General features: G+C 41.9%; 1 protein-coding gene across 2 annotated transcripts in view; it reads left to right on the top strand.

The window, feature by feature from the left end:
* The window catches only part of LOC122558854 (caM kinase-like vesicle-associated protein), a 143,983-nt gene that overhangs the window by 47,758 nt on the left and 73,844 nt on the right, over nt 1–22,381 (top strand). For both annotated transcript variants that reach the window (XM_043707701.1, XM_043707702.1), the window contains exons 2-3: nt 6,695–6,802; nt 17,213–17,344. In XM_043707701.1, the coding sequence (XP_043563636.1) occupies nt 6,708–6,802; nt 17,213–17,344 (227 nt within the window). In that variant the 5' untranslated portion in view covers nt 6,695–6,707. The remainder of the gene's footprint in view (nt 1–6,694; nt 6,803–17,212; nt 17,345–22,381) is intronic.

Genomic DNA, 22,381 nt, shown 5'->3' with positions numbered 1-22,381 from the left:
TTTAGACCATTATTTATAGAAAGCAAACTTCCCTTACCTGGTTAAAAATCACACGACACCAGGTTATAGTCCAACAGGTTTATTTGAAAGCATTAGCTTTCGAAGGGCTTCTCCTTCATCAGGAGCAGCGCTCCGAAAGCAAGTGCTTTCAAATAAACCTGTTGGACTATAACCTGGTGTTGTGTGATTTTTTAAAACTTTGTACACCCCAGTCCAACACCGGCACCTCCAAACCACGATTCCCTTACGTGTATTGGCTATAACACGATTCCAGTCCCATCAGTTTAAATTGTGCTGCTTTTACGCAATTTTCTTATTAGGCGGGGTCGCACGGGAATGGAACTATCGCGTTATATCCGAACCGACTGCAATGAAAAATGGGAGGTGTTCTTTAAAATATATTCAATTCTGAGGGAGGATAGTGGGAGGAAGTTTCTTCTTCTGGGGACGTTAGAACTGGGAGATGTAATTGAAGAAAAAGAGATTTTTTTTTCTAAGTTCAAGGAGTTTTTTTTTTCTGTCAGTTGTTAGTTTCTGGAATTGCCTTGCCCTGAAAACAGTAGAGTCTGAATCATTGAAATAATTTGACACAGAATTATTAGATTTTTGACAGTGCGGAGTTTAGGTTATGGGGAGGTAGGAGCTCAGGCAAGAAAGTGGGGCTAAAACCACAGCCTTAGAGTCATAGAGATGTACAGCACGGAAACAGACCCTTCAGCCCAACTCGTCCATGCTGACCAGATATTCTAAATTAATATAGTCCCATTTGCCAGCAATTGGCCCATATACCTCTAAACCCTTCCTAATCATTTACTCATCCAAATGTCTTAACTGTTGTAATTGTACCAGCCTCCACCACTTCCTCTGGCAGCTCATTCCATACACGCACCACCCTCTGTGTGAAAAAGTTGACCCTCAGGCCCCTTTTAAATCTTTTCCCTCTCACCTTGAACCTATGCCTAGTTTTGGACACCCCTACCCTGTGGAAAAGACCTTGGCTATTCTCCCTATCTATGCCCCTCATGATTTTATAGAGCTCTGTAAGGTCACCCCTCAGCCTCTGACGCTCTAGGGAAAACAGCTCCAGCCTATTCAGCCTCTCCCTATAGCTCAAACACTCCAGCCCAGCAACATCCCTGGAAGTCTTTTCTGCACCCTTTCAAGTTTAACAACATCTTTCCTATAGCAGGGAGACCAGAATTTAAAAAAAGGTTAACCGAGAATATTCCAAAGGTGGCCTAACCAATGGCCGTTATAGCTGCAATACAACATCCCAACTCCTATATTCAATGTATTGACCAATAAAGGCAAGTGTAGCCAATTCTTTTTGAATGGTGGAGCAAGTTTGAAGGGCTAAATGGTCGAAAGCTCCTCCTAAATCGTAAGTTATTCTATTCCTATGTGTACCCCCCACACCTGTGAGCATTCTGGGCTCAACTAGTGATCCGCTAAGAATTTGGAAATGAAAGACAAGCCAAACTTCATCCATCTACTTTAATTCACTAATATGTAATACAAAGTGCAACATTGTGATTTGTCATGCATAATTTATAAGGATACACTGCTCTTCTTATAGAGCTTGGCATGAAAATGTAGAAGATATACACAGGACAGAGTTGCAGGATATCTCATTTGTTCCTGAAGTCAAAAAAGGATGATGTGATTTATGAGTTTTATATCTGCGAGGTTTTCCCCTTGAATACTTAGTAGATCTCTGTCCTCTTTATACAAAGTACCAAAGCAATATTTAAAACAAATTTCCAACATTGTTTATACAATATACCAGACTAATGTTTAGATACTCAACCTGGCTTGAAATTTATTGCAGTGAAAGTATAATTATAACGATGCAGTCAGATCCCCCAATTATGGTCTGTTTGTTAATTTGGCTTAATCCAGTCATGGCTATTATGGCACAGTGATAGTGTCCTAAGCCAAGGGTCCCGGGTTTGAGTCCCATCTACTCTAGAGGAGCATGATATCATGCCTGAATCAATTAATTAGAAAATATTGACAAAAGAATGTGCGTGCTGCAGTTCATCAACATACTGCCCTTTGACCTTTGCCATTGCCAGAGTGGGACATGGGATGAATGTCTTCACGGTTTTAAATCGAATCTGAAATAGCTATCTCAAACTAATCCCAACAATACTAAGTGGGCAAACTCTCACAAAGATCATTGAATCGTGCAACACAGCAAGGAGACCAGTCAGCCTATCAACTCTCTACTAGTCTATTAAGGAGCTACCATTTAGTCCAACTCCTCTGCTCTTTCTCTATGGCTTTGTACAGGTAGTTTTCAAAGAAAGTGTGTTTTTGGCAGTGTGATTTGGCTATAACGTGGCTGAAGAATTAAGGAATGGTACTTTATAGAATGCCTACCTCTATTCGCAAAAGTGCGATTCCAGTGGTGATCATTTCACATACTTCGTTCTGTACATGCGCTAATGTCAGCTGCCATCAGAACATGAGAGGTACAGAACTATACATTGAGCAGCTTCTTCTCAAAAATTAAACAAACGAATGTTCATTGCTTTCCCTCTGAGTCAAGAATATTCTTGTATAAACTCCAAATAATTCCTGCAGGACTGCATTACTCTTATAATTGAAAAGTACAGCAGGTCAGGCAACATCTGAGGAGCAGGAGAGTTGACATTTTGGGCATAAGCCCCTCATCTGGAATGTGGGCGTGGGGGAGGAGGCGGAGAGATAAATAGGAGGATGGGGGGTTGGGGCTGGGGACAAGGTAGCTGGGAAGGCAATAGGTGAATGCAGGTGGGGGGAGTGATTGTAATAGATCGGTTGGTAGGGTGCAGTGGATAGGTGGGAAGGAAGATGGACAAGTAGGACAGGTCAAGAGGATGGTGCTGCATTGGAGGGTTGGATCTGGGGTAAGGTGGAGGCAGTGGAATGAGGAAACTGGAGAAGTCGACGTTGATGCCATGGAGTTGGAGGGTCCCATGGTGGAAGGTGAGGTGTTCTTCCTCCATTTGTTGGATGGCTTGGATTTGGCAATGGAGAAAGACTAGACCTTGCATGTCTTTGCTGGAGTGGGATGGGGAGTTGAAGTCGTTGGCCACGTGGCATCGGGTTGTTGGGTGCATGAGTCCCAGAGGTGTTCACTTAAATGCTCCGTGAGTTGGCATTCTGTCTCTCCAATGTAGAGGAGATGACTCTTAAATGTTCCATTGTCTTTTTAATTTGTTTTTATACCTGCATATCACACAATCTAAACCAACCCCTAAGAAACAGCCAGAAGACAATCAACCACAGCCTTCCACTTCTGCAACCATAATTGCACCTCAAGGTGGTGATGATGATGACCCTCTGCCACTGCGTTAACAATATCTTTTCAATGTAATGTGTTAAATTTACTATTGTTCCATTAATAAATATGATTTAAACCTTCATTCAGGCTGTGCTATACTTGGTGTTAGGCTTTTGGGTGGTTTTTGAACAATTTTGCGTAATATTTGTTGCCGGTCTGCCCTGACCCCATTTTTCTTTGAAGCGATTTTCTATGAAGTGTGGTTTCGCTGGAATGTCACTATGGTATTATAGGAGACCTACCTGTACTTCTTACTATTCTTTTTAAGCAGATATTTAATTCCATTTTGAAACTTATTAATTAATCTATTTCCATCACCTGTATAGGCAATGTATCCAGATCATAACAACCCACTGTAAAAAAAATGTCCCCTGATTAGCCCCACATCCAAGCATTATCACCAATTAATTTAACCATGTGCCCTCTGGATATTGTCTCTCCTGTTAATACAAATAGTTTCTTCAAAGCAGCCAGAGGTGAGTGAGTGGGAGGGTGGGGGGCATTGTTGGCTTTCAGGGGCATGAAAATTGTCAATCAGAATGCCCCTTTCCCATGGCTGCAGCACCAACTCGTTGGAGCAGTGCAGAGTAAACTTTGCCCATTCATCAGCTTATGTATACCTAAGCTGAAAGTTCTTCGTAATGCCAGTGCACATCCAAAATTGGGAAGGCTTTCATTCCCTAGCATGATCATGCCTTGGTTTTACAGCACCATTTGTCAATCTGGGATTGTCTTGTTTCATGACACCAAAACCAACTTGAGTTGTCCTCAAATTGCAAGACATGCAATGTGCTTGTGAAATGTTATCTTTCTGTCACAAATGTAATTTACATATCCTCTATTAACATACAGTGTAAGTGGCAAAGTTAGATGTGTCATTTTATATTTACATAGAAAATGGAGCAGAAGTAAGCCATTCAGCCCTTCGCTCCTGCTCTGCTATTCAATATTTTCATGCGATTGGGCGGCACAGTGGCTCAGTGGTTAGCACTGCTGCCTCACAGTGCCAGGGACACTGATTTGATTTCCACCCCACGGGTGACTGTCTGTGTGGAGTTTGCACGTTCTCTGCGTGGGTTTCCTCTGGATGCTTTGGTTTCCTCCTACAGTCCAAAGATGTGCAAGCTAGGTGGGTTAGCCATGGCAAATGTAGGGTTACAGAATGGGGTGGGTCTGGGTGGGATGCTGTTTGGAAGGTCGGTGTAGATTCAATGGACTGAATGGCCCGCATCCACGCTGTAGGTATTCTATAAAAGCCAACAAAGTTGACTCAGATGGGAATGAGAAGGGGGATGATGATACAAGTGCACCATGACAGTCAGGCAAGTTTCACTCATCACATGGCCGAGCAAGTCAATTTTCCGTCTATAAATGCTTCTAACATGGCAGGAGGACAGTGTGGGTGAGATTCCTGGTCCACCATTCCGCAGAAGGCAATAGCAAACCGCTGCGTCACTTTGGCCAAAAGTGTGCACCAATCCAATGGAAGTCTACCCTGGAAAAGAGGACAGGAGCAAAGATAGATGGACAAACATTTTAGGAGGTGCTCAGCCCAGTTTTAACTCTGAATAATTGAAAAGGTTTCAAATGAGTTTAACATCTCACACCATGAGGTAGCCAATAGGTTAGTGTCCAAGATCAGTGACCTTGTCATTAAAACATGATTCATTGAAAATTATTACCATATGATTATAAGCATATGTCTGAAGTCAGTTAAGGGGAATAGTGAAATCTTAGTCGAGTTGATATTTCACTTGTCTTGGAGCCGCATGTATAAAGAATCTTTATGGATTTCAGTTAGACATCCTATGTGCCTTATGCAAAAGGCAATGTTAGCACAGTAGGGAGCCTTGGATTTCCAGTCATATTTATTCTGCCATATTGCAAGATATATTTTTGTTACAATATTGATTTAAGTATAAAATCAAAAATTAAAAATACGCATAAAAATTCAAACTGCAACATGTCAAAGGTGTTGTAAGCTTCTTCTATTTGTCGTCAGTTAATTAACAACTAGGAAGCCAATTAAAAAATAGAAAATAAAATTCCAATTTTATCGATACCTTTTTATTGTCGTACTCCTGTCTTCACTGGGCAGGGCCTTCATATACTACTCCTGAGAACTGAAATCATTTAACATGTTCACAAAGGAAGATTGAATATTATGAGAGGTTTGATAGGGTAGATCAGGAGGGTCAGTAATCAAGGAAGGTAGATATTTAGGAGCAAATTACTGCAGATGCTGGAATCTGTACTGAAAACAAAAAATGCTAGAGATCACAGTGGGTCAGGCAGCATCCATGGAGAGAGCAAGTTAACGTTTCGAGTCCAGATGACTCTTCATCATAGCAGACATCAAGTGTGGAGGGGGCAGCATTTATGCAATAGGGGAGGGCATGGTGTGGAGTGCTGGGGGAGAAAGGGTGCTCATAATGCACATTAACTGATCAGTTATGTGTTTGAAAGGAAAACGTGCAGCACTAAAAGAAAAGCAGAGGGGAGTGAGGCTGGTTAGATTGCTCATTCAAAGATCTAATATAAATTCCATGAGTTGAATGCTCTCCTGTGTTGTATGAGTCAAAGACTAGTTAGCAATGCTTTTCCCCTGGCCAGTTTGAGTCCCTTCAGGTGCTCTTGTACAAAGACAGCAGCCTTTCACTCATACTGGAACGTATTATCTTACCAACATTTTTCAGCAAGTGAAAGGATCGTGCTATGATTTTCCATATTCTGTTGGATTGATTACTACTGTAGCAATACAACCATATTTGGCAACACAAAGAACTTCTGAACAGACTGCTAGTCATAGAATTGATGTTGTGTTCTGGCCACGTTTTGACCCATCTAGAAAAGGTGCTTCGCAAGAACTCAAAGTTAATTTCCAGATGATTGAGCTAAAATGGGTAAAATTACCATGATGTATCTGCATAGACCTTGCAAAGATAATTTGTTGATCCAATAGCTTTATATGCAATACATGTTATGGACCAGACCAAGCCCCCTCAAAATATAGATTGTTTCACTTGCAATTCTAGCAGCAGGAAGAGAACCTCCAGCTCTTAGCTGTAACAGAAAGCGAAGAAACAGCTTCCACATCCAGCTTCAAGAACCCAGCAGCAACTGCTACTGAAAAACTAAAACTAAAAATCCTGACTTCAGGGGAGCTTGACCCAACCAATTCAGGCTGCTTCTCTTGTTTAAAAAAACTCCAAGGCCTCACAAGCTGTTTACTCTATTGGATTCAAATAGAACAGCTCAGTACCTAACCTCTCTTCAGAAAAGTAAAGGATAAAATACACTTCTTAAAGCCATCAAATCGTCGCATACACTTTCTCACTAATAGTTTCGGTTTTGCTTTTTTTACAGACTAACAACAGCAATGCCTTTTGGCTGTATAACGCTTGGTGACAAAAAGGATTATAATAACCCTTCGGACGTCACAGACAAATATGATCTGGGACAAACAGTCAAAACGTAAGTATACACCAAAATCCCTGAGGGATTATATGTTGAGATTATAATTTCTGCCTCCCTTTCACTTATGTACAGAAAAATATGCAACTAAAGAGTAAGTTAGAAAACTTGACAGTTGGAGATAGGAAGCAGATGGATGTGAACAATATTTGGTACTGGAGCTTTAACCAGACCTAATGTGATTTTACAGAATAGTAAATCTAAAGATGAGCCACATGGATAATTCAGGGAGATGTAATGAATTTGGAACTTGCCCTTTGATATCTGAGCCTTGCAATAGAATCCAATTCATTAAAATGGGAATTTCTGGGTTTTCTTGTCACGAGTAAACAGGCTATGTTTTGGGTAATTATAATTTCAGCAATTATTAGAATTAAGAACATGATTACAGAAGTACCTCGTAAGAAAAGATCATTTGGTTCACCAACCAGTATAGAGGGAAATAAGGTATTGGATTACTTAGGGGAAAGAGTAGCATTGAAATCTAAACATGGTGGATAGGTTGCTGCCTGTAGATTCCAAGATGTTTTGGTTGCATATGGACAGGCAGAAAGTTATTTCCCTTGAGGGTTTAGGGCAACAAATTAGTTGATTCCAGGTATTATGAACATAGGTTTTGAGGGAAAGTTACGGAAAATTTGTTTTCATTGGATAAATGATTCCAATGTGACCCATTTAAAGATTTCAAGATTCAGAAGGGACGCAACAGCTTTGCACCACTGAAGTGTCCATGGGATAATAATATAGCAAAGTACACAGGCTTGATCCTATATTCACAAAATATAGAGCATAACAGAACATTCAACCCAACTGAGGGCAGCACAGTGGCTCAGTGGTTTCCACTGGGACCCAGTTTCAATCCCAGCCTTGGGTGACTGTCTGTATGGAGGTTGCACTTTCTCCCTGTGTCTGTGTTGGTTCCCTCCCACACTCCAGAGATGTGTAGGTTAGGTGGATTGGCCATGCTAATTTGTCCATAGTGTACAAGGATGTAAAGACTAGGTGGATTAGCCATGGGAAATGCAAGGCTATGGGGATAGGATAGGGGGCTGGGTTTGGATGCTGTTCGGAGGGCTGGTGTGGACTCAGTGGGCCAAATGGCCTCTTTCCACAGTGTCAGGATTCTATGCTCGTAGTCCATGTTTGTACTTATACCTGAGACATACCTTCTTCAGCTGCACCTGCCTCTCAGCCTATTTAATCTCTGTAACATAATTGTCTAATTTACTTTTTGGAAGCAATTTGCCCATGGGTGGTTCACTAGCAAGTTCCACATTGTACAGTGGTGCCTCGGAATCCGACTTTAATTCGTTCCAGGAGGCTATTCGGATTGCAAAACGTTTGCATTCCGAAACCATTTTCCCCGTAAGAAATAATGGAAAATGAATTAATCTGCTTCTGGACCCAAAAAAAAATTTTCAAGACACTTTTACAAATACACATGGTTAAGGTAAAATAAGATGAGTAAATGACCTAAATATCAAGTAATAATAATAAAAACAAGAAATAAATGTACTAACATGAAAATAACTTCATTTACCTTAGTGAGGAGTGCTAATGGTGAATGTACTTATTTGCTTCACTGCTCTTCTTGGGTGCCATGGTGAATTCACAAGGGTGATAATTAAAAAAAACAACACAAATCAAGGTGAAAACACAAGGTAAACTAGTGATGGACACATGAGCGATGCTTTCACGACTACTTCCCAGGACGAACTGAACAAAATGCTTTCACGACTACTTCCCAGGACGAACTGAACAAACAATGTGCGACCTGAACGATACGTGGTGTTCGGATTCTGAAAACGTGTTTGGATTTTAGGGCAAAAGTTTTTCGAAACAATTGTTCGGATTCCAATTTGTTCGAACAATAGGGCGTTAGGATTCCGGAGTCACCACTGTAATTGTTCTTTGAGTAAGGAACTTACTCCTTACTAATTATTAAGCTAATGAGGAAATTTTACATATTCTTAACATTGACTCCAGTCGTTGTGAAATCTCACGGCATCAGGTCAAAGATGAGCAAGAGGACCTCTTGCTGATTACCACCTAGTGCCCACTGCCCCTCTTCAGCTGATAAATCCATTGGTCTCCACATTGAACACAAATTGGAAGAAGCACTGAGTATTCTCTGGTTGGCAGATTTCAATGCCCATCCCCAAGAATGACCCAGTAGCACCACTTCTAATGAACGGGTTGAGTCCTAAATGACAGAACTGCTAGACTAGATCTGCAGCAGTTGAGGGAAGTAATAGAGGGAACAAACTTACTTCACATTGTCCTCACTGATCACAGATGAAAGTACCCATGACAATATCAGCAGGAGTGACATTCTTGTGGAGATAATGTTCAATCTTCACATTGAAGATACCTTCCATTGTGGATAGATTTTGAATTTGTCTAGCAACTTAAAACTGGGCACCCATGAGGCACTGTGAGCCATCAGAAGCACTGAAGTGACCAGTATATCCCTCACTCTGCCATTAGTATCAATCCATCATTAGCATCAAGCCAGGAGAATCAACCATGGCTCAATGGAAAGTGCAGGAGGGCATGCCAGGAGCAGCATCAAGCACACCTAAACATGAGGTGTCAACCTGGTGAAGCTTATTATAGCTTATGTTACAGTCTAGCTTGAGACCAATAGACAAAGTGGGCAAAGTTTGAGATCCCAGGTACTTATGAAGAGAATAGAACCACCATATTCCACAGTTTTGATCAAATGACAGTAAAATTTGCAATACAAATTTAGAATTCTAATACAATCTAGAACATATGCAACTCATTCTAACATCAGATTTAACCTATGGGTAACAGACAAACTGTGGTTGAACACCCCACAGAGGACAAGAAATAGCAAATGCAGACAAGACAGATACCTCTTCTCAGTAGCCCCTCAGATGTTAATGATACTGTGGTTCATTGAATCGCATTAAAACATTTTTATTTCTCTTCTAAGAACCTAGCTTCCAAACTGCCTGTCATGTCAATCCAGCTGCTCACATTCTAGAAACTCACCCTCCTTTCCTGAGACTACACTGCCATGAATGTTTTAAACTGTACTACAGTGCCTACTCGCAGACATAACTCCAACCTTTCACAGACTGCTCGCTTCACCAAGCCAGTACAGTTGGAGATTGTTTTCTGAACTCTACCCTTGCACCAAACAAATTTTCATCCCCCACTCTCTGTTGTGCTGAAGTATTAGTTGCTTGCTAGCTTCTTCTGAGCTACTCGCAGCTCCGGAACATTCCTGAACCTTGCTTCCAAAACTTAGCTACATCTACTGGCTCCACTGAGTTCTAGCTGCACAGAGCCATCTGACCATCTTGGGACTTCTCCCTGAACCCCACTATAGAGAGCAGGGGCCTTCTCAGCAGCACTAGTCTGCTTGGAGACTGCCAGTGACTCTAATTGACTGTAACCTTTGAATTGCTTTTCAGTGACCCATGAACTGTTTTAAGTGACCTGTTGAAAACCTTACAACCTCCTCCAATGTTGACTATAACTATTTATTTTGGAATAGTCAAATGCAGCGACCCCTTGGAAGTCTGTTACTTGGATGTTCCAACTTCTGCCAGTTATTGGCTTTTGCAATTCTAATGGATGCAGAAGTCAAGGATTCTACGTGTGCAACAACACATGCGTGGTAAACATTGAGATTAAGCAATCCCATAACCACTGAATCTGATCTAAACTCTTGCAACCCTCCGACATCCAGCTGTGAATGCTAGTGGATTATTGAATAACTAACTGGAGGAGGATCCTCCAATTCTCAAAGATGGGGGAGACCAACACATCAGTACAAAAGTCAAGGCTGAAGCATTGCAGGTACCTTCAAACAGGAGTGCTGAGCAGATGGAGGTCGCCAATGCCACAATCACCAGTCGCCGGCCTGCTCCTTTCACTCCTTTTAATATCAAAAATTGCCTAAAGGCACTGGACATTGCAAAGGCTCTGGGCTCTGATAGCATTTCAGTGAAGTACTTGCACTCCCAAACCTGCTGTGCCCATAGTCAAGCCATTGCAGTATAGACACAATACCAGAATCCACCCAGAAATTATACACAAAGATCAGCACAAACCCAACCTAGCCAAATACCACTCCATCAGTTCTAATCTCAGTTGTCAGTGATGTGATGGAAGGCATTCTTGACAATGCTATCAAGCAGTACTTGCTCAGCAGTGACCTGCTCACTGGCACCCAGTTTGGGTTTCACCACTGACACTTCACTACTGACCACATTACAGCCTTCGCACAGACATGGATAAAAGAGCTGAATTCCGGTTTCTGTCCCTTGACATCAAAGTGTCATTTGACCAACAAGTGTATCAACAACCCAAGCAAAACTGGAGTTAATGGGAAAGAGGGACAAAGGAAGCTAAATGCATTGGTGAAAGTCAATCTTTCAGTTCCAACAAATTTCCCCAATAATTCCTCAAACTAATGTTCTAGCCTCAATCACATGATCTTCCCTCCATCATACTGTCAGAAATTGGATAATTGGTATTGACTGCACAATATTCAGCACTATTTACAACTCCTCAGAGACTGAAATAGTCCGTGTCTAAACACAGCAAGGGTTGGATGACATACAGGCTTGGGCTAACAAGTAGTAAGTAACGAGTGTTAGACAATGACCACCCTCAACAAGAGAGAACCTAACCTTTTTCTCTTGATGCTCAATGGTATTATCATCACTGGATTTTCAATAACCATCATGCTGAGAGTAACCGTTGACCAGAAACTGAACTGGACTAACCATTTAAATATAAAATAAGGTCAGATGCTAAGAATTCAGCAGTAAGTCATTCATCTCCAAACTCCCCAAAGTCTACCACCATCAATTTGAGCTATAGGGAGAGGCTGGAGAGGCTGAATAGGCTGGAGCTGTTTTCCCCAGAGCATTGGAGGCTAAGAGGTGACCTTATGGACATTTATAAAATCATAACAGGGTTGGGTAGGATAAATAGATGAGATCTTTTTGCTGGGGTAAGGAAGTCCAGAACTAGAGATCACAGGTTTGGGTGAGAGGTGCAAGAGTTAAAAGGGACCTAAGGGGCAACTTTTTTCATGGGGTGTGTATGGAATGAGCTGCCAGAGGAAGTGGTGGAGGCTAGGACAATTGCAACATTTAAAAGGCATCTGGATGGGTATATGAATAGGAAGGTTTAGAGTGATATGGGCCAAGTCTTGGCAAATGAGACTAGATTAATTTAGGATATCTGGTCAGCATGAATGAGTTGGACTGAAGGCTCTGTTTCCGTGTAGTACATCTCTATGACACTAATTCAGGAGTGTGATGGAATACTCACCATTTGCCCAGATGAGTGCAGCTCCAACAACATTCAAGATGTTCAACACCATCCAGAACAAGGCTACCTTTTGGTTGGCATCTCATTCACCACCTTCAACATTCACTCCCTCCACCACTGACTCACAGAAGCAGCAATATGTATCACCTACAACTCATTAAGGTTCCGTCAACAGTACCTCCCAAAGCCATGACCTCTACCATCTAGAAGGAGCAGGACAACAAATACATGGAGAAACTACCTACCTGCATGTTCCCCTCGGAGCCTCTCATGCCATCCTGACTTGGAATCCCATCATTCATTCACTGGGTCAAAATGCTGGGATTTCTTTCCTAACAGCAGTATGGGCTTGAATACTACACAAAGACTGCAGCACTAGAGGAAGACAGCTCAGTATCACATTCTCAAAGGAAGTTAGGAATGTCCTAGCTAGCAATGCCCACATCCACTATTGTTATATTCTCTTCCAACCTCTCCCATCAGACAGAAGTAACACGCTTAAACACACATACCAACATATTCAAGAACAGTTTCTTCCATGCTGTTATTAGACTTCTGAATGGACCTCTCAAATTTTAAATTTAATGTTGCTCTCACTCTTTGTGCATCTTCTCTGCACCAGTAAATTGTATTGTGCATTATATTCGATTATCCTACTTTGTATGGTATGATCTGCCCGTACTGCAAGCAAAACCAGACTTTTCACTGTACATAGGTACACATAAATAAATCAAATCCAATCAAACATCCCCTGAGTGAACAAATTAAAAATGGTAATGTTCCATTTGTCCAAACACCTCTATTACCAGAAGGTGAAGAAGTGAGGAAGAAACAGTTTTGGGCTCCAGGAACAACTTCCCTCAGGTCCCACTAAATTTAACAGTCGAATCCATTTATCATTTTGTTTGTCCCCATTTCCTGGCTGTAGCCAATCAGATTGTCAGACTGACAGGAATTGCAGGTTTGGAATGGGATGGAGATTGATAAAGCTAGGAGCAGAGTTCAGAAGGAGTTCAGGTAGCCATGTGGTCCAGGGCGGTGGGAGGGTACCTGACCATGGGGAGGAAGTGGCCAGGAAGGTAAACTTCAAGTGGGAGTGGAGTGTGTGAGGGGAAACACTCCTGCACTTCCTGACCCACAACCAGTGCTAGGAAATCACATAGGCAAAAGTGAGGACTTTTCCTGCTCCTCGGATGCTGTCTGACCTGCTGTGCTTTTCCAGCACCACTCTAATCTAAACTCTGGGAAATCACATGCCTGGTTATTCAGCATTCCTCACCTCCTTTCACGAGTCAAATTTTCCCAATGGCCAAAAAAAACCCTGCCATTCAGAATTTAATCAAAAATAAAGAAAATAAAATGCAACGTGCAGCCTCATTAAAATAGTCAAATGATCCACATGCCCCCAGGGAGTGGGTTGGTAATCCATCCTCCACTGCCTAAAATTGGAAGTCAGCAGGTTGCCTCAGGTTGAAGATTTGTAACATTTTAAATTCCAAAGAATCCTTCCCAATTGTTGTAATCTCTCCATTTTAGAAACATCTTGTAATTTTTTTTTGTCTGTGATATGGAGTCCATTGGAGAGGCCAGAAGTGAGCAGAGTACTCAGAAATGCAACCTGACCAGGGTCCTATATAAATTTATCTTCAGTATTTTTGAATATTGTACCGCAAGAAACAAGCACTTGTTGTTTATTAGGATTTTTAATTGCTTTGGCGATCTACACTTCTGCTTTTAATGATTTGTTTACTTGTATCCCCGGATGCCTTTGCCTTTCTACCACATACATTTTCTTATTATCTGGAGGGACTGCATTAAATTCAGGGCAACACTCTAAACAAGGGTCAGATCTACAGAGCCAAACTGACTGAAATCTAATGGGAGTTAACCCAAACAAGACATATGGTCTTTCCTATGTTGTGGATCAGACCAGCACCCCCCCCTCAAACTTTTAAGAAGTTAGCCTAGATCCGAACATTTTCTTGTTTTAAACGCAGATGTGAAGTGGGTGTTCCAGGTGTGATGCAGCTGGTCAAACCACTCGACTTAAAGCAAAACAAAATTTATTTAAACACTGCAGTCGAAACACAAATAAAAGAAACCAGAATAACTTAACTATTTGAAAGTTCAACAGACTTGATACTGCAGCTTAGTTAAGGAGCTGTTCCAATTCCAGTAACATCCCATAAACACATCCCTTGGCAAAAGATAAATTCAAAGACGGGTTCTTACAGGCAGCAGAGAACAACTTCCAAAGAGATTTCAGAGACAAAGCCAGTCAGGAACCATCTGCTGAAGCTGCGAACCTTTCTGCACTGCAGCAGCTTCTCACTGTTACAGCTAAACTAAACTAGAAAAAACCTGATCTCAGGGACCTGGCCACTCCTCCACCATTGTTAAAGTAGACAATTCGGTACCTCTGCTTCTCCAAACTCTCTTGAAAAAAAAAATCATGGACAAAGTAACCTTCTTAAAGGGGCAGCAGCATCACACCTCTGACAATCCACTGTATTCTGCCAGTCGTTTCACCCTTACCTCTCATTCCAGGAAAACCAAGATTTGCTATTTATACAATTATTCTAACTTAGGATCATGGAATCTTACAATGCAAAGAAAGTCCGTTTGGCACATCATCGCATACTGGCTGTTGAAAAAAGCTTGCCAAACGATATTGCACACAGTATTTTGCCTTATCAGTATGCAAATTTATTCTCTTCAATTGCATGCCCTTTGGAGTGGCCCTTTTGAATTTGACAACTTTTTCAGGAAGGGCCAGATCTTAACACCCACCTTGTGAAACTGTCTATTTTTTTCCTTCAGGTCTTTGACCAATTATCTTATAGCAACAATCACCAATCACTGTGACGAAGCAGTACTTTCTCTCTATTTTATGAATATCTTTGCTGTAGGTCTAACTACGTTGTTGATATAATTTCTTTAACCTTGGTTATAGTCTTGTCTCAAATATGTAAATGATTGCTTGGCAGTACAGAACTTAGATATTGTTAAAAGGAGACAAGCTTTCTTGTTTTTCAATCCCATTGAATACAGGATGAAAATTTTTGACTCTGTGTCTCTTTTTCAGCAATACATAATTTTTGTACTTTCAAGCAATAATTTCTCAAAATCTCTCCCTCAATGTTCTCTCCTTCAAGAATTATCCCAACCTCTCCAACCACACCACATATCCAAAGTACTTTAAACCTGGTATCACATTTGTAAACCACCTCTGAACACTCTACAAAGCCTTAACACTCTTCCTAAAGTGTGGTAAGGTAAATGGTAAGGTCATGAGGAATACTGCCAAACAAATAGACCTTGGAGTGCAGGTGCATAGTTCCTTGAAAGTGAGTTGCAGGTAGACAGGATAGTGAAGAAGGTGTTTGGTACGCATGCCTTTATTGGTCATTGCATTGAGTATAGGAATTGGGAAGTCATGTTATGGCTGTACAGGACATTGGTTAGGACACTTTTAGAATACTGCTTTCAATTCTGGTCTGCACGCTGCAGGAACAATGTTGTTAAGCTTGAAAGGGTTTCAGAAAAGATTTACAAGGATGCTGTCAGGGTTAGAGAGTTTGAGCTATAGGGAAAGGCTGATTACACTGTTTTCCCTGGGACATTGGAGGCTCGGGGTGACTTTACTGATGTTTATAAAATCATGTGGGGCATGTATAGGGTGAATAGCTGAGATCTTTTCCCCAGGAGCCAAAACTAAAGGGCACAGGTTTAAGCTGAGAGGGGAAAGATTTAAAAGGGACCTAAGGATCAACATTTTCATGCAGAAGATGGTGCGTGTATGGAATAGACTGTCATGATGAAATGGTGGAGGCTGGAACAATTACAACATTTAAAAGGCATCTGGATGGGGATATGAATAGGAAAGATTTAGAGGGATAATGGCCAAATGCTGGCAAATGGGACTAGATTAATTTAAGATATCTGGTTGACATGGGCGAGTTGGACCGAAAGGTCTGTTTCCGCACTATACATCTCTCTGACTATATGGTGCCTGGTATTATGCATATCGCTCCAATGGAAGCCTAACTAATGATTTGGAAAGGTTCACCATAACCTCCTTGTTTTTGTATTCAATGACCATCTTTACAAAGACAATCAGCCCAGACATATTTTTTAAATTCATTCAGGGGATGTGGTCTAAATTGGCTGAGTCAACATTTATTTCCCATCCTTAACTACCCTGAGAAGATGATAATCTGCCTCAATGAACCACAGGAAGACAGCTCACCACCACCTGCACAAGGTCAGTTAGGGATGGGCAGTAAATGCTGATCCAGCATTTCCGTAACTGCTACCCAACCTAGCCACGTGGAAAAATTATGAATATTGTCCCCCCGATCCTCTGTTCTTACACTTTGCCATGATATAGTACCAAGTAGACTTTAGAACATAGAACATAGAAAAGTGCAGCACAGAACAGGCCTTTCGGCCTATGATGTTGTGCTGAGGATTAATCCTAATGTAAAATAAAATAACTTAGCCTATGCACCTCTCAATTCACTGCTGTCCATGTGCATGTCCAGCAGTCGCTTAAATGTCGCTAATGACTCGGCTTCCACCACCACCGCTGGCAACGTATTCCATGCATTCACAACTCTCTGCACAAAGAACCTACCTCTGATGTCTCCTCTAAACCTTCCTCCTAACATTTTAAAACCCTGACCTCTCATGCCAGTCAATCTTGCCATGGGGAAAGGTCTCTGGCTATTGACTCTATCCATGCCTCTCATTTAATGCATGTATATCTACTTTTTTGCCAAGCTCACTTCACATTAGTTCACAACTGCATCTGCCAGTTGTCTGCCCACTTCACCAGCCTGTCTATGTCCTCCTGGGGTCTGCTGCTATCCAACTTATTACTTTCCATATCGCCAAGTATTGTATTTTACCCAAATTTTGAAATTTGCTTTTTTCATGGCAACAGAAGACAATTGAGTGCATTGTTTCCACAGTGGATCTAATGAGATATATTTGTTTCACAAAGCCTATTCTCTCACATTATTGCAGCATGAGGTTGAACAATGACGGTCTGTGGAATCTCAATTATTTTCTCTCTTTCTCTACTGAAAACAGGGAGGAATTCTGCGAAATATTCCGAGCAAAAGAAAAATCTACTGGCAAAATGTACACTTGCAAGAAGTTTTTAAAGAAAGATGGAAGAAAAGTTCGGAAGGCTGCAAAGAACGAAATCATGATTTTAAACATGTAAGTCCCCAGAACTCTTACACTTAGGCTCTGTGGTGGGCACACATAAGCCTCATTAAAACTATGTCTGTCTCTTACATTGAATCCTTTGTCAGCCAAAAGCTCAACCCTAGAAATAAGAATTGCCAGCATTTCGTTCTTTTCCTTGCAGTTGCTGCAGGCAGTGGCCAAGAACGTATATCTTTTTGTTAAAAATCGATAGAGTGAAAATTGAAGCCATTAAAAGCAATGTTTTATTCTCTTTTTATTCACAGTCTTGACCTGACATTGAGTGGTTGGAAAATAATAAAACGTGGTTGATGTGCCAATGCATCTCTTCCTGTCCTGTCTTCTCCCAGAGTTGCTGGTTCTCTGTGTGAGGCCAGTACTGTGTACCCTAGGAGGTAACTAACTGTTAGCGCAACACGAAGCTTAGCAACAAGGAAATGCCATCAGGATCATTTTAGAACGATCACTCTTTAGACCCACTCCCAACTCTCCTCACTTTGACAGTATATTCAGTCAAAATTAAAGTTTATTTTTAACTAGGTAATTGTGCAGAGATGATTTTACCAGAACTTTTGGATTAATGATTTTGCTCAAATCTCACCCTTTCCCCTCCATATTCATAGAATCCCCACAGCGTGGAAGAAGCCATTCAGAACATCGAGTCTGAGCCAATCCTCCGAAGAGCAGCCCACCCTGTTCCAGTATGTCCCATGACTAATCCACACATCAGGGACAACTTAGCGTGGCCAATCCTCCTAACCTGCACATCTTTGAACTGTGGTAGGAAACCAGAGCACCCAGAGAAAACCCACACAGACATGGGGAGAACACGCAAACTGGAATCGAACATGGGTCCCTGGTGCAGTGAGGCAGCATGCTTACCACTGAGCCACCATGCTGCCCAGGATTCTAGGAATCTCATCCCCACATTCCTCGATCATCATTGGCAGCTGTGCTTTCAGTTGTTGAGGCCATAAGCTCTGATATTCCCTCCTTCAATCTCTGCTCCCTTAAGATGTACCTTTAACTTGTCCTCATACCTCCTCCTTTGGCTTGTATTCACCTTTTTAACTATGAACAAGGCACTATATAAATGCAATAGACAATAGGTGCAGGAGTAGGCCATTCTGCCCTTCGAGCCTGCACCACCATTCATTATGATCATGGCTGATCATCCTCAATCAGTATCCTGTTCCTGCCTTATCTCCATAACCCTTGATTCCACTATCCTTGAGAGATCTATCCAACTCTTTCTTAAACGAATCCAGAGACTGGGTCTCCACTGCCTTCTACGGCAGAGCATTCCACACAGCCACCACTCTCTGGGTGAAGAAGTTTCTCCTCATCTCTGTCCTAAATGGCCTACCCCATATTTTTAAGCTGTGTCCTCTGGTTCGGGACTCACCCATCAGCGGAAACATGTTTCCTGCCTCCAGAGTGTCCAATCCTTTAATAATCTTATATGTCTCAATCAGGTCCCCTCTCTGTCTTCGAAACTCAAGGGTATACAAGCCCAGTCGCTCCAGTCTATCAACATAAGATAGTCCTGCCATTCCAGGAATTGACCTCATGAACCTACGCTGCATTCCCTCAACAGCCAGAATGTCTTTCCTCAAATTTGGAGACCAGAACTGCACACAATATTCCAGGTGCGGTCTTACCAGGGCCCTGTACAGCTGCAGAAGAACCTCTTTGTTTCTATACTCAATCCCTCTTGTTATGAAGGCCCGCATGCTATAAGCCTTCTTCACTACCTGCTGTACCTGCATGCTTACCTTCATTGACTGGTGTACAAGAACACCCAGATCTCTTTGTACTGCCTCTTTACCTAAATTGATTCTATTTAGGTAGTAATCTGCCTTCCTGTTCTTGCCACCAAAGTGGATAACCATACATTTATCCACACTAAACTGCACCTGCCATGCATCTGACCACTCACCTAACCTGTCCAGGTCACCCTGTAATCTCCTAACATCCTCCTCACATTTCACTCTGCCACCCAGCTTAGTATCATCAGCAAATTTGCTAATGTTATTACTAATACCATCTTCTATATCATTAATATCCTGCGATAGGACACACAGCTCCTGCAGTCTGTTCAATGTTTTCTGCTTCACATGTTTGATTTTAGCTAAATCAGAGGAGAAATCATTTTCTCATCCATCTAAAAATCAATATCCAATTTGTCCAGTTGCGAGTTGGGTCTGCCGACAGTCCAATCCTTGTGTTGTGTTATGCATTATGCAGGACATTACTTTCCTGTTGGCAAATATTTGTACCCTTGAACTTCTTTTACTAATTCTATCAGCACCTTATTTTCCATATCCAGCCTTTCAGCACACAAATGTGCACCATAAGCTAATTTCTTCAGACTGTTTCGAACTCAGTTGGTTCTTTCATAACTTTTTCCAAAAGCTTGTCAAGGATACTCCTGTAATTACCATGTCATATTTCTATAATTTCCATTACAGATTCTTCTACTAATTAATAAATCCTAACTTCTCCACTAAGCTATCTATCAGTCACGTTTCAAAATATCCTGATGCCATGATAACCTCAACCAAAGACTGCTACTTCTCAACTTCAAAACCAATTTGTGGTGATTGGAAAGAAGTCGGCCAGGTGGACATCGTTGACTGAGATCCCTGATTGGGGTTGTTAACCTGGGCCAATCAGGGAGCCCTGGCTGACAGACAGAAACAGGAGATTCAGAATCTCCTCAGTTTAGGGGACTGACTCTGTGCTGGCTGGGTCACAGTCAGTGTGTTACTGTTGCAGTTGGTTTCTGCTTTTTTTTGGCAAGGAAACCTGATTCCTCAACTGGCTTAATTATTTAGCCAGTTTGTTAACTGGTATTCCTTTAGTGAGGACTGATTTATAAACCCCTGATGCGCACAATGTGTTTCAGGTATAACTCAGTTCTCATTAGGGGATTGTTGTTTCATTGGCTGGTTACAGCCTGTGTGTTACTCTTTTCTCTTTTACTTTGCGAAGAGGACAATGTTGATTTTGTGGTAGTGCTTAGCCCTTGCACTCTAGTTTTCTTTGGGTTTTTTTGTGTCTTCACTGTTTGTTGGTGTTTGGACTGAGCCCTTGTGAAGAAATACATCTTATCAGATAAACTGTTCATGTGGGTAGGCCTGACCGTTGGACTAGGCCTCTGTAAAGAGTGAACACCTGTGCGTGTGCTGGGAGGTGAGTACTTGCTGTATACTGGATTTTGGGAGAAGACCTTGCCTAAAGTGGATAACCATACATTTATCCACATTAAACTGCATCTGCCATGTATTTGTCCACTCACCTAACCTGTCCAGGTCACCCTGTAATCTCCTAACATCCTCCTCACATTTCACCCTGCCACCCAGCTTTGTATCATCAGCAAATTAGCTAATGTTACTATTAATACCATCTTCTATATCATTAATATATATTGTAAAAAGCTGCAGTCCAGCACTGATCCCTGCTGTACCCCACTGGTCACCACCTGCCATTCCGAAAGGAAGCCGTTTATCACTACTCTTTGTTTCCTGTCAGCCAACCAATTTTCAATCTAAGTCAGTACTGTGCCCCCAATACCATGCGCCCTAATTTTGCTCACTAACCTCCTATGTGGGACTTTATCAAAGCCTTTCTGAAAGTCCAGGTACACTACATCCACTGGATCTCCCTTGTCCATCTTCAGAGTTACATCCTCAAAAGATTCCAGAAGATTGGTCAAGCATGATTTCCCCTTCATAAATCCATGCTGACTCTGACCTATCCTATTACTGCTATCCAGATGCGTCGTAATTTCATCCTTTATAATTGATTCCGGCATCTTTCCCACCACTGAGGTCAAACTAACTGGTCTATAATTTCCTGCTTTCTCTCTCGCTCCTTTCTTAAAAAGTGGTACAACATTAGCCACCCTCCAATCTGCAGGAACTGATCCTGAATCTATCGAACTCTGGAAAATAATCACCAACGCATCCACGATTTCTACAGCCATCTCCTTTGGTACCCTGGGATGTAGACCATCAGGCCCCGGGGACTTTTCAGCCTTCAGACCTAACAGTCTCTCCAACACCAATTCCTGGCAAATATAAATTCCCTTCAGTTCAGGTCCTTCAGCCACTGTTACCTCATGGAGATTGCTTGTGTCTTCCCCAGTGAACACAGATCTGAAGTACCAATTCAACTCTTCTGCCATTTCTTTGTTCCCCGTAATATATTCTCCTGTTTCTGTCTTCAAGTGCCCAATTTTGGTCTTAATCATTTTTTTGCCTTTCACATACCTAAAAAAGCTTTTACTATCCTCCTTTATATTATTGGCCAGTTTACCTTCGTACCTCATTTTCTTCTCTGCATATTTCCATCTTAGTAATCCTCTGTTGTTCTTTAAAAGCTTCCCAGTGCTCCGTTTTCCCACTCATCGTTGCTATGTTATACTTTTTCTCTTTTAACTTTATATGCTTCTTAACTTCCCTCGTCAGCCACGGCCACCCATGCCTCCTCCTAGGATCTTTCTTCCTTTTTGGAATGAACTGATCCTGCAACTTTTGCATTATACCCAGAAATATCTGCCATTGTTCCTCCACTGTCATCCCTGCTAAGGTATTGCCCCATTGAACTTTGGCCAGCTCCTCCCTCATAGCTCCATAGTTCTCTTTATTCAACTGAAATATAATTGCACCTTCGAGCAGAATTGATTCTCGGTAGTTATCCTTTAAAATAAGGTAAAAAAGGTAAAAACGAGCCAAATCATCCGCCGACATTTCCGCCACCTCCAAACAGACCCCACCACCAGGGATATATTTCCCTCCCCACCCCGCTCCGCCTTCCGCAAAGACCGTTCCCTCCGTGACTACCTGGTCAGGTCCACGCCCCCCTACGACCCACCCTCCCATCCTGGCACGTTCCCCTGCCACCGCAGGAACTGTAAAACATGTGCCCACACCTTCTCTTCACCCCTATCCAAGGCCCTAAAGGAGCCTTCCACATCCATCAAACTTTTACCTGCACATCCACTAGTATCATTTATTGTATCCGTTGCCCCCGATGCGGTCTCCT

Source organism: Chiloscyllium plagiosum, chromosome 18 (assembly GCF_004010195.1).
Source record: "Chiloscyllium plagiosum isolate BGI_BamShark_2017 chromosome 18, ASM401019v2, whole genome shotgun sequence".
In the NCBI taxonomy this organism is placed as follows: Eukaryota; Metazoa; Chordata; class Chondrichthyes; order Orectolobiformes; family Hemiscylliidae; genus Chiloscyllium; species Chiloscyllium plagiosum.
This window is presented reverse-complemented; position numbering and strand designations above follow the sequence as displayed.